The sequence below is a fragment of the Lipophrys pholis genome (assembly GCF_963383615.2).
Source record: "Lipophrys pholis genome assembly, chromosome: 1".
Taxonomy (NCBI): domain Eukaryota; kingdom Metazoa; phylum Chordata; class Actinopteri; order Blenniiformes; family Blenniidae; genus Lipophrys; species Lipophrys pholis.
In genome coordinates this window covers 17,147,998-17,164,144 of record NC_137635.1, presented here as the reverse complement: position 1 = coordinate 17,164,144, position 16,147 = coordinate 17,147,998, and the positions used below count along the sequence as shown (strand labels likewise).

Sequence of the window (16,147 nt, the reverse complement as noted above, 5' to 3'; positions counted from 1 at the left end):
GGACGTGTAGGAGACGTTGCGCTGAGACGTTTACTGACACAGTTTCATGGTTGTCAGGTATTCCATTGTTATAAGTGACACAATCCTCTTTTATTTCCTGCTCTTAGAGTTCACCCTATATATAATGGTACAGACTGAGTGAGGTATCAGTTGCAGTTCCACTAAAATGCCACACCTTTCTTTTTCTTTCTGCCACAAGCAGTTTTCACTGTAACATACTCAAACATGCAGCATTACTCTACAGTCTACCCGGATTAGCCAAGAAAAACAAATGAAAAAACAGGAAACCGCTGAAACACTTTCAAACACCAGCAAACTCGCCAACATTATCATATTTAGATCAAGGAGACCTTCATCACAAAATCGGACAAAGACAACACTGTTTTCAGACTGTAAACCTTGAAGTAGACATAAATGGAAAGTGATTATGTAACCGGCAGTTGGGCCTGAGGTGGTCCTGTGGAAACTTTGATCGATTGCTTTTTTAGTTTCAATTTATTTGCTTTGGATATGAACAACAAAAGCCTCGCTTCCACAGCACAGGACGGGACAGAACAAAGTGTACCCAGACCCAAATCTGTTTCGCGTTTCCACCAGAGAGTACGGGTAAAATGAAGGCGGGATTGTGAGACACGTGACACGCGCAAAAAAAAACAAAGGTTAACAAAACAACCAGTGCAAAGCTGAGTATATAAACAACAATAGACGATTTATACGGCCGATGAGATATTTGAATATTATATATGTTTGGGTTCTTTCGGTACCATCCACAACTTTTGCAGTCAGGATGCACGTAAGCCCAAACCGTACCGATTCCTTCTTCCCACTTACTTGGCTCATCCATCTTTTGATTCTGAGTCACCTGTGTATCGCCACGGTTTAACACTTTTCGGTTCTGGCTTCACTTGAGTTCTTTTGACCACCACTGCAAGGTTCATCAATTCGAGTTGTACAAAGATTCTTAGTTTTCAGATGATCAGTTCTTTTGAACCAACTTCCAATTGCCTCTCATCTTTCACCCTATAGGTTTGCATGGATGAAAACTAGTGCAGCTTTGATATTATGTGGTAGCTGATATATGAACAGGGCCTAAACAAATGCAACAATCTGACAGATGCACAAAATAACAAACAATTTCATGCATTTGCCTTCATGATTCTGGGATGTTGTCAAATGTGCACGATGTGAGTTACAATGTCTCCTTGATTACGTCCAATTTTAACACGTTTGACAAAAGCAGTGCAAATCATACCACAAATACATACATGGCATAGAACATCTAAAAATCCAAGAGGGAGAGATAAAATACATAACTGTGTGTTGAAACATGAGCAGCAGCGACTAAATAGAATCGGTAAATAAACTAAAATAAGTAGCTCCAACAGTCTATCAGTTAGAAAATGCAAAATCGGTAAAGGTATTACAAATTCCTGCCGATCTGTGATATCAAAATAGGTATGACTCGTCCTACCCCGTAATCATTTGTTGACCATCTGCAAAGCAAAACAAAACTCTTTACTTGTGCTACCACATTAATATCAAGTTGTACTTTGTCTGTGCAATGCTTCATAAGTAAACTTTAAGTTGATTGTCGATTGTGACTGTATCCGAAACAGTACGAGCATTTTAAAGTTCTTCAATGCCCAATGCTTTTCGACATTACCAATTCAAATCATCAACGGAGCCACGAAGCAAAATGCTTGACCTACATATTCTTGTTGAATATATAACCAAGGCCTTCCAAATGTGGGTGTAACATAAATGCTAATGTGTCTCATGCCCAGCAGCTTTGTCCTATACTGTCCATTTCATCCTTGTGATTTGGCACATTTATGCAAATTTATGAACGTCGGTCCACAGGTGGCTGAAGGATCAAAAGAGAAAAATATGATAGAAATTCAAAATCAGTGTTATGCTCAAAAAGTAAACAAATGTCTGTACAGGGAGCAGTGTGACTCAAACAGATAATAGTACACAGACAGATTGGAATAACAGCATGTGGACCATGACGTACAGATGAACCGTTTGGGAAAACAACATGAATATTCTGATGCTGTCGGCCATTTGCACTTTTTGAGTAACCCTACCTTTGGGCCAAATTAACTGGCACGTGTCACTCGGAGCATAACCAAGATTATCAAACATCATCAGGTACAATTTAAGAGGAAATGAGAGAATAAGTTGCCTCTGTATTTTTTTGTTTACTTCGCTTCTATTCAGGACAGAAAGGAGAAAACTGGAGCATCATGTCAGCCCCGTGTATGGAGGTAACGCTCGAATGTGGCACAAGAGAGTCAGTCGACCGTTTGATCGGCTTTGAGGTCGTCGTTGGTCATTATGACGGCTCACGATATGGGTCAACGGAGAAACGAGGCCACCAAGCGAAGTCCTCTGACTCATCATGTCAGACGAGTGTGTCACAATCATTGTTGGGCCTCGCTGAAGCCGGCGTTGACGAAAGACGTGAATCCATTGAGAGACACATTCATTCACTGAACAGATGTCTCAGCGACTTTGATTCCCGGGTACTAAATACATGAGTTTTCAACAAAGGCAGAGCTATAAAGTCAAGTTGCATGAATTTGGAGTATTGGAAAGTAGGCTCGAGACCTCAACGAGTTTATTTCTATTAATTCACGACAAAACAACGTGATCTGATACCAAGTAAAACCAAAGCCAAACGTTACAAAACGTTAATGATTTGGTGCTCTAATACCAACCTTGTAAATAATGCAGTCGCCTTCCCCTATTATGAATGGAACATACGTTAACTAAAAAAATAGCATATAAGCTGTAATAACTGATTGTTCAACGGTTAATCAGTCCTTGATATTATTGCCTCGATCGACACTGTTCTCGAGTCTTCCCTCTTTCTTCGTAGCTCATTACTCTGCAATGGTCTTCCATGACACATATAAATATAATGAGTGGCATTTGAGGGTCACTTCAGTCAGCTGCTTCGTGCATGTACCGACGACATACATGCATATGATACATCGGGTTGATGGTCCAGTGATGGCCTGCAGAGGAACTGTAACAAGTCACCCGTTCTAATACATGCAAGTCATCCAAGAACATAGTAAAAGTGGAAACGGCAAACATCGGTAATCAGTCTCGCTCCCACAGAGAAGGGATCATCTGTGTAGACAAGGTGATGATGACACAAGTTCTTTATATTGATTTACTTTGTAAAAAAAATGCCTAAAGTGCTGTTGCTTTTTATCTCGTAGTCTTATGAAAAAAGCACCAGTGTGTACAGAGAACAATGCAAAAAACCAGCCAACGGACAATATTTCTTCCCTTCCAATTCCCTTTACCTTTCAGTCCAAAATTAGTTTTTAAACCTGAGGAAGACACAGTGAGCTCATATCCAAGTACATTGTCCTCAGTGGCGATATTGCCTTAATTAACTCCAGGGAACAGCCAAATTTAACCAGAATGTTTCGCTGTCTCTCTTTCATCCTAGCATTTCTATTACCGTCTCTTTAACTAGGCCATTTATATAAGCCTCATCAGCAACTCATTCGGAGCTTTCCACACATATTGCCTCATTGCGTTAAGATTGTTACACTTGCTTGTTACACTTGTTGATAACGTCCTGCCTCACGACAGGATTCATCGTCTGGCACAATCACACCTTCTTTATTATGGGCAGTGCATTACTTCTACTTACACGTTGTCATGCTTTTGTAGAAAAACAGTGACTGTACGTGTTTTTTCTTTTTTCTTTGTCCTTTTTCAATGAATCTCTGTCTGTACCACTTTCTGATCACATATATGTAGGTCAGTGTGTTTTCACTTTTCTGTACAGCTCAGCTGTTTTTCACTTAATTCATTACAAGTTAACAATGCTTGTTGAAAAATCAACCCTAACTGTTCGGTGCCTCAGCCCCGCTAATGGAGACTCATTTAGTTCCCTTTGTTATCAGCCGCCGTTCGTCTGCTGATAGAGAAGACCTATGAATTCTATGAAAGACCGCCATCTCTACATCGGGTTCATAGATATGAAGGCTGCGTTTGACACCGTCTGCCATGCGTCACTGTGGAGTATCTACAGGCCCTTGGAGCACCATCTAAGATCGTTGCCCTGTTCAAGCTGCTTCACAGCAATGCACAGAGCTGTGTCCGTATTGATGGCAGAGACTCTGACTGGTTTCCCATCTCCAGTGGCGTTCGCCAGGGCTGCGTGGCTGCTCCCTACCTCTTCAATTGCATCATTGACCATCTGATGTGCAGGGGCTGTGAGCGGGTCCCCAGAGTGTCCTTCGGCAGCTACCACCTGACTGACCTGGAGTACGCTGACGACACCATTCTGCTCAGCACATCCCACAGTCAGCTGAGAGACGCTCTGGGCATCTACAGTGACGAGGCAGAGAAGCTTGGCCTCCAAGTGAGCTGGACGAAAACCAAGTTCATGTATGTCGGTGATGGACCAGATCCACCTCCCCTACGGCTTGGTAACGACATTGTGGAGCCTGTCAAGAACTTTGTGTATCTGGCGTCCATAGTGACAGACAACGGGGACCTAAAACCAGAGATTATCTGCAGAAGAGCCCTGGCTGCATCAGCTCTGCAGTCTCTCTGGAAACCACTCTGGCGGCACCAGACCATCTCACGCAAGACGAAGCTCCGGATTCACAACTCTGCAGTACTCTCCATCCTGCTTTATGGCTCGGAGACTCGGCCCCTAAACAAAACTCTGGCTCCAAGAATCGATGGCTTTGATTGCAGGGCTCCCAGAACCATCGAGAACATCAGGTGGCCTCAGTGGGTTTCCAACAAAGTGCTTAGAGCCCGCACGGGCCAGCCCAGAGCATCCCGCCTGGCTGCGCAACGTCGCACCCGCTGGTTCGGCCATGTCCTCCGGACCATCCGACGAGAGCCACTCTCCAGTTTGACCCGAGGGCCGTAGTTGGAGACGAACACGAGGCAAACCCTGCACCCGATGCCTCAACGTAATCACGGGCGACCTCCAGCAACATGGAGTTGCTGTGGAGAATGCAGAGCAGCTGGCACAAGACCGTCAGCTCTGGAAAGAACTGGTTCATCTGGTAGGCTCAACGCACAGGGACGCAGGAGCCCTAATGTAAAATGTAAATCAGTTATTTTTGTCGAAAGGAAATGCCTCACACATTTTGTATTAAATCTCAAGATCCTCTTGCCTTTTGTTCTGCTGGATTTGTTCCTCGGCCTCTCTGGTTCTCTAATTGCACAAGTTAAACAAGACAGCCTCGCCTCGAGTAGGCACTCAGGAACTAAATGGTTTACGTATCCAGCGCACATCACACGTGGTGCTTGATTTATTTATTTTCCTGTTCTTCTTCCCCAGTGGTGCCAGTCCTGTTGGTCTCCTTCTGACTGCCATAGTGGCCGTGGCCTACACGGTGGCCATAAGATTTGAGGGGTAAGTCGGTCTCAGACGCGGTTCCAATGCACTTTTAATCACTTGTGTGAAGCTGAAATGAAAGAAAAATCTTTGAGATGAATTACTTAAATCCTATTTCAGTGCATCAGCCTGCATGTGCGTGCTCCAAGTAGTGGAGACCTTGCAATGTTTCTACATCCATCTCAAGAAGTAACGACACTCAGGGTTTGAGGTTGATGGTTCCTCTTAGCGTTTGATATATACTGTATCAGAGCATAAAACCACAAGGTTCAATGCTGAAAAATGTACCTGTACTAATGATATTATCAATGTTGCGTGAATTTCTGATGCATTGAGGTAATACTGGCTGTTGTATAAGTATAAAGCAGAGGATGTTTTATCCCACTTCTTATACGTCTCAAACGAGGTCTTTTCTCAAATCTGTCAAGAAACAAACAACTTCATCTACAAAAAACACGATCCTAATGTAGCTTTCAAATACTAAGAAGACATAAAAATGTATTGTCAGTGACATACAAATGGAAACAGGGGAAACGCAGTTTTGTCTGAAACACTGCTACTTTGAATTAGGGTGGCCCAAAAGAAACTCAGTATATCATTGATGGTACCCTTCAACATCCGAAAATATTTTTTTCAATTAAATAATATTAAGAGGTGGATCATGAAAATGTGACCACATTTTGATAGATTTTTTTGAAAAAAAAAAAAAAAGACAGCTTTCGTCGCAAAAAACATTTAATTTCCTAATGAAACATCTTAACAACAACAGCTGACTTAGGAAATACATTGCAGCTTGGTCAGAGTACAATGCTCCTTTGTTGTCTATGAAATTATTTTCTCCTCTGCCCGAAATGCATACTTTTGTAATCAAATTGCTGTAAATATGAGTCATACAGTGTCTTTACAGCATTTACAGATCACATTTGTACGTTTAGAAGTATCGCGAAGTGGGCAAATTATGTGATAATAGATCAAACTTCATGAGTGATGAGCCACCTCTCAATCTGAAAAAAAATGACCTGCGATTTCACACATATCATCACAATGGCAGAAGGAATAAATTCAATCAATATTAGCAACTTTTTTTTCCTAGATTTTGGACGAGCCTATTGCGCACATGGTGAATAATTCTTCTGCACTTGCGCGAGTAGATGGACACTAAGAACAATGTTTCCTCCAGAGGGTCATGACTCCCGGTCCACGTTCTCCTGGGAGTTAGTAGTTTTATTGTGGCAAGTCACTGCAGAGTGTAGAAAGACATTGTTTTCACAACATCGCAGTGTGACCGTGAAAGCTTTCTGAAACCAAAACGCCCAAAAAATGATGCTTTTTTCACTTGAAACATTGTTGAGTAACCGGAGCTTCAGTAGCCCCCCCCCGTTGGAGCTCATGCTCCCTGCTAGAGGGGGAACAACCCAACGCTTGTTGAATTCTGCTTCACATTGAGAGGAAGAGGCGACATCGAAGGATCAAAAAGTGGCGCTGCTGTAAACGCTTGGCCGCCCCAAGCCAGTTCTCTCTGTGCTCAATTTTCCTGACACCTCCTGCTCAAAACCCAAAAAAGACTGCAGGATCATGTGACTCTCTTCACCACCTGTATTTATACTGAAAATCAAGATCAAAACGAGCTTCTGCTCTTGTTTTGCTCGACAGTCTCTCAAAGATGTCTTGTCTTTTTAAACTATTCAGAAGGAATTTATCCATTCATGGACGAATGGTGAAACAAAAGGTAACAGATTCTCGATGGCCTCTTGTGGTCGACTTTCTACAATTGTTTCAAACAGTAATTCCTTCTATATCGAGAGCTCATCTACTCTCCATCTGTGGCCCACACGCTGATGCAAAGCAGGTCGTCACACAGGTGGAATGGGAGCACGTCACTTGACTAGTTCGCTTCCCATCGGTCTTGAGTGCTTCACACGATTGCCCCGCAAACGCCCACACCCCCCTTGAGTAGCGCCGTGATATATTGCTCTAAATCTGTCGCTCTTGTTGGTGCCGCTGCTTTCCTTGGGTACGTCATCCGCATTACTTCGCCAGAGTATTCTTTGGACGGGCGAAGGGGGACCAACCTAACAGGGTGAAACTTTTCCAGGCACCTTCATCACACATGGCGGTCAAACCCTCGCTGCCTCGTCTTTCTACGAATGTCTTTGGCGATCACGAGGCCTTGCAGACTGGTCAAAGTGACCTCGTCTCTGAATGTCTGTGCGGTGCACACGTTTGCAACCACAAACGCATGGAAATAAACCAACGGCCCACCACCGTCGCAGATGCGACTGAGCTGAACCTCAAAGCGGCTGCCCGACTTACTCATCAGTGGCCTTCTGTGCATTGGCGCGTGCTCTTCACGCTCTTATCTTCCCAGCAGGAGTTGAGGTGCTTCTCCCAGTTTAATCAGCCTCTTCACTTCACTTCTTCCCAAGCGAACAAGACGCTGCTGCAGAAGTCATCCGGTCATGGAGGGAAAAGATGCAGGGATCTTTTTCAAGTTGGGCCGTGCACAGTGGCCTCACTTGTCCTGCAAAGTGAAAAAGAGTCAGCTGATGTGTTGAAAGAAACTTAAATGTCCAAGGCACAAGCCATGGTCGTAAGCGCAGGTGTGCTTGTCGCCACCAGCGGCGACCCCGCCTTTGTGTCGATCGGCCCAAAGCCACGACAGGTGCCGGTTTTTACCCCACGCTGCGACTGGGATCAGATCCGTACGCTATATTTATCCTCCCCCTCTGGCTGAGATTCTCAATCATCCCATTTAGGTAAAGTGTGTGCTGCAGGGATGTGACCTCACTCAGCGCCTCGAATGGAGGGGAGGCAAAGCGCAGACGGGATGGATGCAGGAAACCATGCGGTGAAAGAAAACAGATGCTGGGAGAGATCCGACGACGCCCTGCAGCTTCTTTCTTTTTTCTTTTTTTTTTGCCTCTCCTGTGATACAAAGGGACGTCAGTGAGAGATGACACCGAGCTTAAAACAGCTGTTTCTATTCTTCTGAGGACGGATCTATTTATATCCACTGTTGGTGATTTGACGTTTTAGTGGGAATTCCGTATAATTGAGCAAATTTAGATATAGCTTAAAATTGATTAAAGTGGGAAACGCTTTTACCATAATCATAGACTTAAATGAAAACTGCTCTTTTTTTTGGAGTTGTGAAATTTTACACGCCACTTTCTTGTTGCTGCCGTTACAACGTAAGAGACACATTATCTCATTGGAATCGCAAAGTTGGAATTCGGTTGTCAATTGAGGGAGAGAAGAAAAAAGGAAATTCTGGGTCACAGTTTGGATTGGGTTGAGGAAATATACACACATCGGCATTATATATGGTTTCTGTTTGATCACACAACTGCCGTTTGGATTCCAACTTTACATTCAACTTTCTTGTTGCCGTGGTTACAGTGTACTTGTTAAGAGTTGCTACTGTTTGTTTAATGATTCGTCTCAAATTGTTCCTTACATAAGACAGATTGCCAACGAAACAATGCATTTAATCATGTTTTATTTTACCTGCGTGCCATTCCTTTCCGATCATACAGATGTGTCACCACCATGAACGTCAGACAACAAAGCGCCGCGTCTAAAAGGGCGAATATGGAAGCACGCTAATGAGTGGGATGCATGAAACAGATGAGACTGATGGAGGGGTTCCGTTTGAAAAAATGATGGCCGGAATAAGAACGGTGTGCACAAAGAATTTGCATACAGCTGAAGCAATTCAAATCATTATCATCGCCAGGCTTAAGGTTTTATTGATTCAGTCATCTACTACAATCCCCTCTAAACTATCAAAATGGTCCTACCACTAGTTTCGAGTTAAAATTGGTCATCGAGAAACTACTATTAAATTGTTGAGTTTGGAGTCAAAATGTATCTGCCAATTTCTTGTTTGTTAAACTCCTCAAAACATATAGTTGCTATTTTGAAATCCTGAAAAAGTCCCCATTGGGGTGTATAATACGCTTGTTGCCAGGGTTACAGTATTGAAACAGTGGGAGTTTGTTGGGTTCAGTTGTGGAAATGTAATGTAAAAATGCATTTGATGGTCTACTATAGTATAGTTAGCATTTAGCGTGAGGTACTTATCGCTACGATAAAATAAAAAAAAAAAAAGCTCATTAGCATCCAACAGAAGCAGAAAAACGCTCTAACACCTACTCGATCAGGGCAGTCATTTTCGATATCCCTCAGTGACATTCCTGGAACAGAGGTGCTGCTCGCTGCCAGAGATGCTTCCTCTATGAGAGCTCAGAACTGTTTGCACGTTCATGTGCAGCCGACCGGAGAAACATGTGGAAACACAAGGTTGGCTGAGCAGACCCATGCGCTCCTGGCACGGACTGGTACGGCGCTCCGGCCGCTGATTTATTGTCCCATGACTTGTTTGTTCTTCTGTATTTGCAGACCGTTCACCGAGCAGATCTATCAGCAGAGGAGTCAGCGGCGCAAGCACGAGTGATCGCCGCCTCCTCCTCCTCCCAGATGCTTCCTGTTCCTGGGACCGGCTCGGGATTCCCATCCTGACAAGCGGACAGACGGAACGATGGACGGACTGAGCGAACGACTTGGTGGATCAACATCAGACGGAGACGGAAGACATCTTCACACTAGTGTCACGAGTGTTTTGATGATTGGGGACGACACACGGAGCCATTTCTGGATTCTGACCCACAAGACTGCTACGTACCTCACTATACTACGAATCCCACGAAGTTGTTTGGAATGACACTCGATTAGGTACCTTCAAATTTCTCCAGTTGAGTATAGTTGCATAAGTGAAAATAAAGTTGAATGAAGTGGGCAAACACTGATTCCTTGATTTGATAAAGTGTGATTGGGACAGTGTTGTGAATCAGGTGAAACATGTCGATCTGTGTTGCGGGTGACGATAGAACCTGCTTAGATAAGGAAAAGGAATGCATGAACCATTTAAAGTCTACTGCCCTGATTTACTAAGGTCTTTGTATAATGCATGCTAAATTGCACTTTTAGTTTGAGTGCCGCTCGTGCAGGAACCATTTGATGGAATTGGTATCGTTTCCATGGAGCGCTGAGCAGTAGCAGCCGTTTAGAAACGTTCTCCCCCGTTTCCACGGACACGGAGTCGGGGCGTTTCGCATTTTCAGTGGCTCCGGGCCACCGTTGTCGTGGAAACGGACACCTGGAACGCAGCTGAAGTTTTCCGGTCGCGTAAACAAGTCCTATATCTGAATTTGGGAGGAAAGACAGGGAAACACAACATGGACGACGTTAAAAGAGCTGAACGGCGGAAATAAAATACCCGAAGTGGGTCAAAACGGAGAAAATGCTTTATAATGAACGTCTGCAAATAAAAGTGGAGGGGGGGGGCCAGCTGAGGGAATGTCTTTTAACTCATTGACAGGAGCAGATTTGCGCCTTCTTCTCAAACACACACAGAATCATCAACAACACAAACATTTCCAAAACGCCAACCAGTATTGTAGCGTGGTCTGATACTCCATATTGTGTGTTAGTGGATATATTAGATCCGCAGTTTGTTTGTGTCCAACATCCTGTTTTATACACACGTCCTTTAGTAGATCAGAATCTTTGATTTGCACCGTGAAGTACATGACATGATAACTTCAGGGGTTCATTCATTCTATAAGTATCTCAGTATAGGCGGTAATTAGCAGAACATCCCGATAGAAACCAAACGATTTGGAAAAGAATCGACTGACATTAATTACCTCAGGAAAACTTTGTGATCAAGTTTTTACCGTCTCCTTTTGTTGTGTCTAAAAAAAAAAAAAAACATTCCATCCCTGTGCTCTTTTGTACCTTTTTATGTAATTCAAAATAAATTCATTGAAAACCAGCTTGTCATCTTTATTTCCCCCCCATATCATGAGCTATATCAATGTTTGAATATTCACATATGCGTTTCCCAGAATTGATCATTTTTCCTTTAAATGTACATTAATCTACTGTCGATGCTCCTTTTCCAATTCCACCCAAGCTTGCATGACGAATAAAGCACAATATAAAGCACTTACTTATTGTTGTGACAGTCGCATTAATCACCATTAAAAATGCCATCTTTTGAAATTTAAGAGGACCTTTCAAAAACTCCCGAGATTTACAACAATTGTAATCTTTTTTTTGTTGCACATTTGATTTATCGTATTGTCTGGACTATAAGCCACATAAGTTTTTAGTTGTTTGCTTGGTCAGGCAACATTTTTACAAGCAGCTTATATATATATATATATATATATTTTTTTTTTTTTTTAAACTCCCATCATGTGCCATCTGGGACTACTTGATGTCGCTGTATAATGCAATAAAGTCAAGACAGAAAAACCTCGATTACTGCCATATTTTACTGCAAGCAAGATAAAAATTAATTCAAATCAGAAAGACAAAACACCATTCAGCGCTGGAGCTCAATGTTTTCTCATGTTTATCACTTTGGAAGAAGAAATGAATTTGCATTTAGTGACTACCATGAGTCATGTTTGTGTCCTGGGATTTTGTTTTTGTGAGATTCTGACTAATTCGGGCTCTTTGACTTTCCCTCCTCGTGTCTGATTCCTGCGCCCTGATGTCTTTCACCTGAGCCTGAGTGTGTGATTGTCTTCACCTGGTGGCTCCGGTTTAAAATGGGCTTTTCGTGTGTGTGTTCTGCTTGTTGGTCCGTCTACGTTTCTGTGTCTCTGCCTTCCTGTGCTTCGGCACTTCAGTGTCTCTGTCTTTTTGAATTTTTGGTTTCCCTTTATGACGCTAAAATACTTTTTTTTGTTTTTTACCCAAAAATTTAAAGTCTCCTAAACCTGAGTCACAATTACATAGATTTTCCTGCCTTTTCATTGACAAAAAAAAAAAAAAAAAGGCATATTTTCTGCAGTATATGTTCATTTATTTATTTATTTTGTCAAGCTGGACATGGGAGGGAATACCGGTATCTACCATCTGGGTATGGAAAAATTAGAGCGACTCAAATATTTTTTTTCCTCTTCATGATGCCTCTTTGACTTAAAGTCTAAACAATACAATAGTCTCCAAACTTTTTGGGGGGGAAATCTGTGTTTACCGTCACGACCACCTTTCTACAGAAGCCATCACCCTATACTGTATAAATGTGATTTAAAAAAAAAAAAAGAGCACTTATCTAAAAATAAATCTACTTTATACTCTTTTACGTCATGAAATGTTCTTGAGATGAACTGAAGTACTACCTTTGTCACGAGGACAAATTACGAATTACGGCGTTGATTATATGAAATGTGGGTACCATTATGCATATGTAGGTACCATTATGCACTGGCGATGTCCTTAACGGCCGTGGGATCCTTTTCAAAATTTTATAGAAAAGTGAGTCAGGGTGTCAAAAAGAAATGCAAACCACTAATGGAAGCACTTTAGGTAAGATTAGGCACATCTGCCATTTACAGGCAGTTATGAAGGAAGCACTTGGTGAACATGTATTCTTCTTTTACATGGAGAATTAGGACAGCCCATCTTCTCTTCCATGATTACAGCAGGTTGGTTGAACCGAATCAACAAACGCAACAGATCTTCTGAGGTTATGATGAACGAAAGCTCTGCATTGAGGGGAGGCCGTTTTGATTTTGTTTTTTAAACCTGTGCATTCTCGCTCTGTTTCTCCATTATCAATATATAGAAAATATCCCTGCAAGAACTGAGCCATCTCACCGAATAATCGGCAGACAAACTTTAAATTAGGTGGCAATTGGATGCTGAAAAAGTCTCCTGATGTTCCCGACAGTGGCAGCCTGTTTTATTTTAACGCTTGTAACATTACGCTTTATTGGAAGCGTCCACTAAAGTCTGTGCGACACACGTACGGGCCTTTCAGGAATAATTCACCTTCATTATCCGCTTTCTCATGCGTCTAATCAGACCTTATTTTTAGTCTACTATTTCTGCAATCCGCTATTTATCGAGCAGAAGGATATAAAAATGACTTGCGTTGTGAGGTTTGAAAACTTCTTAGGAAGAACCAAACTTTCTATAACTGCAATAATCCAGTGGATGAAATCACTTTTCATTGAAACAACCTGTAAACGTGTTATTTCAACAGGCCCCCCCGAGACTTGAACTTCCACATATACGGTATTCTGAATTAACCGAGAGCGTTACAGACTCCAGTGATGCCAAGTTAGTGCATAAGGCATCACAGAGGCAGGGAAAAGGAAGCCATTCGAGTAACTCAAGAGCACTGGCCGTGCACGTTCATCATTGCCACTACATTCGAAGGTCGGGTGAGCTCAGGTCAAACCTTGCGGCCTCGTCAAAACAATCGGGCAATCACAAGGCAGTAAAAGAAAACATTAAAACGATGTTGTTCGGGTTTGCGCGCGTACTTCAAAGACCTACAGTCCTGACACAATACACAGAGTTGCGAGGACGCACCTGGAAATGGTCCCCAAAAAAGTGCAAACTCAGCTTTTTTTTTTTTCTTTTGTGTGTGTCTTGGTTGCTGACGCGTTAGCTGGTTTTACGTCACTGCTGACTTCCTCTTCTCGTTTCGAGCCAAAATGTTTAAGAGATTTATAAAATATGTATCAAATTCAATTTTCTTATCAGAATCTATTATCAAAAAACTTTTCTTTTTTTTTTTTATCACAAATCTGTGATGAATCGCACATTTTGCTTATTTGTTATTGATCATCCCTTTTCTCCTCCGCCACAAGCTCGAGTGTAGAGAAAAAAATTAAGACGTGACGGTCGACGCAATCATTTTTACCCTACCCCCTTCATATTTACGTTGACGCTTCTACTGGGCACGTCGTGTGTGAGCGATTCGGCAATCGGTGCTCGCTGTGACCGGCTAACGGTCGTGTGTTCGACGACCGGCAAAGTCGTGATGCTCGTGTTGTGTCGCCACCGCGCTTCGTAGAAAAGCCGCGGTCCCTGAAAACAGATCAAACTGCTGCCAGTCGGTGATTGCTCTCCTCTGGGCCCGCATTGAAAGTGTGACAACACATCTTTTATCCGGGAAAAGTACGGGGTGATTTTTGTCAGACAGCAGGCTCATGTGATTGGACGGTCGGGGAAAGCCGGAGAAAAAATAATAAATAAATAAATATATATATATATATATATATATATATTGGACATTACACAACAGTTTCTTTTCATGCTGGCTTCAAAGAAAAGCTTAAAGAGGTCAAACCCAATGAAGATCAACACGATAAACTGCTCAGTTTCTGCAGTCAAGATGCTGATTGGTCCCTGTGGAGAACGCGTCCGACCGGCGTGAGGAGCCTCACACTTTTCCTGACTCCGGGTCTCAACCGGCGTCGCCTCCTCTTTGCATTTTCGCTCTCGGCTTTATCCACACTGATAGTCAGCAGCAGCGATTTTACAAAGCGGGTCTCGAGCCCTCTCGGTTGCAGACGGGCTTGAAGGCGCCTCCGCAGCCTGATTGATCTGAGAAGAGAAAAATTTAAAGTGTGCATCGGAGATGGTCCAAATCTGTCGCGTCCTCCCCAAAACTGGGTTTGGAGGAGTTTACTTGATTGGAGACGGGAACGTGAAAGGAGGTGATAAACTTCCCGAGCAATCGCAGGATACAGTGGCGACGTGGCGTGCCGATCAAAGCTGCATATAGTGTCCGAGCAGTACAAACCGACGTGCAGAGAATCCAATTCCGCTGCAATCTAACCACCGTACGCACAAATTAAACTGCCTGATCGTGCGTTGTGTGGACGATTGATAAGACAGTGTCCCACTGCATCTTATTGACAGGACTTGAACTCCTCTTCACTTTTAATCCGTACAACCACCATGAAACGTTCCGTCTGTCGTCCCCAATTGACTACATAATATTCGCTTTCCCAGAATTGTGATGACCCCCCCCCCCCCCCCCCCGCCAGCCCCCCCCCCAAAAAAAAAGCCGTTTTCTCTCACATTCAGAAGTAGGTCAGTGTCACGGCGGCAACAAACGGACTCCGTCTGCCGCCACATTCTTCCCTCTCGAAATTTCTTCAAAAGAAGCTCCGCTTGCAGTTCCCAACGCCTTCACTCGGCTTTGTTCGAACTCGTCCTTGGATAAAAATGAAAGCTTGTTCTTTCATTGCTTCAGCCATCTGGCATTTCTCTAGGTTTTGCGCCGCAGTGATGCGTTGGAGAAAAAATAGCGGCGGCCAAACTCGTATCTCGACGAGCGGAAGCTACAGTAACACGAAAAGGGCGAGGTGTAGAAGAATAAGTGCACGAGCTTTTGGATTTAACGCTTTTGGAACTGATTAGAGGTACTCTAACTGACTTCGTTGAGCTCATTCATTTTCTCATATGGGAAAAACTCGCAAACTTAGAATGCTGTGAAGTGAAATGTCTCTAAACTCCTGTTTAACTTATTCTAGTTTCAAGTGTTTGTAATTATTATCTCTTTCTAATGGTTTTCCAACAGTACTAATAGTCCCCATACCTGGACTGGTGCCCCAGAAGTGAAGAAAGTCTGTCATTCCCTCTCTCTGGCTTGTTAAGATTTTTAAAAAAGTGTGTTGCTTAAAGAAGAGACAATCAGAAATCAAACCCTATATAGTGTCATCAGGGGTTTAGCCAATCCCAATCGAGGTAGGCCCTCCCTTTGACCCTTCCACAATTAGGGAGCTCTGCTCTGGCACATGGCATACAGCTTTGTGCCCGTTATTACGTATTATATTATATGAACTCAATCAATTATTCAACTCACTAATTTGTTTCTTTGGTTAAAAACTTGCGGCTCCTTTCTTTTGTGTCCTTTTGGTTAATTCTGATATACAAGGGCTGTTT

General features: G+C 42.9%; 1 protein-coding gene across 2 annotated transcripts in view; it reads left to right on the top strand.

The window, feature by feature from the left end:
• Positions 1-11,223, top strand: part of pemt (phosphatidylethanolamine N-methyltransferase) — a 61,610-nt gene extending 50,387 nt beyond the window's left edge. Inside the window, exons 6-7 of one of the 2 annotated variants that reach the window (XM_080465946.1) lie at positions 5,330-5,404; positions 9,788-11,221. In XM_080465946.1, the coding sequence (XP_080322072.1) occupies positions 5,330-5,404; positions 9,788-9,842 (130 nt within the window). In that variant the 3' untranslated portion in view covers positions 9,843-11,221. Of the gene's footprint in view, positions 1-5,329; positions 5,405-9,787 lie in introns of both variants that reach the window. The other variant, XM_080465947.1, reaches the window with a different exon arrangement.
• The last annotated feature ends 4,924 nt before the right edge of the window (positions 11,224-16,147 follow it).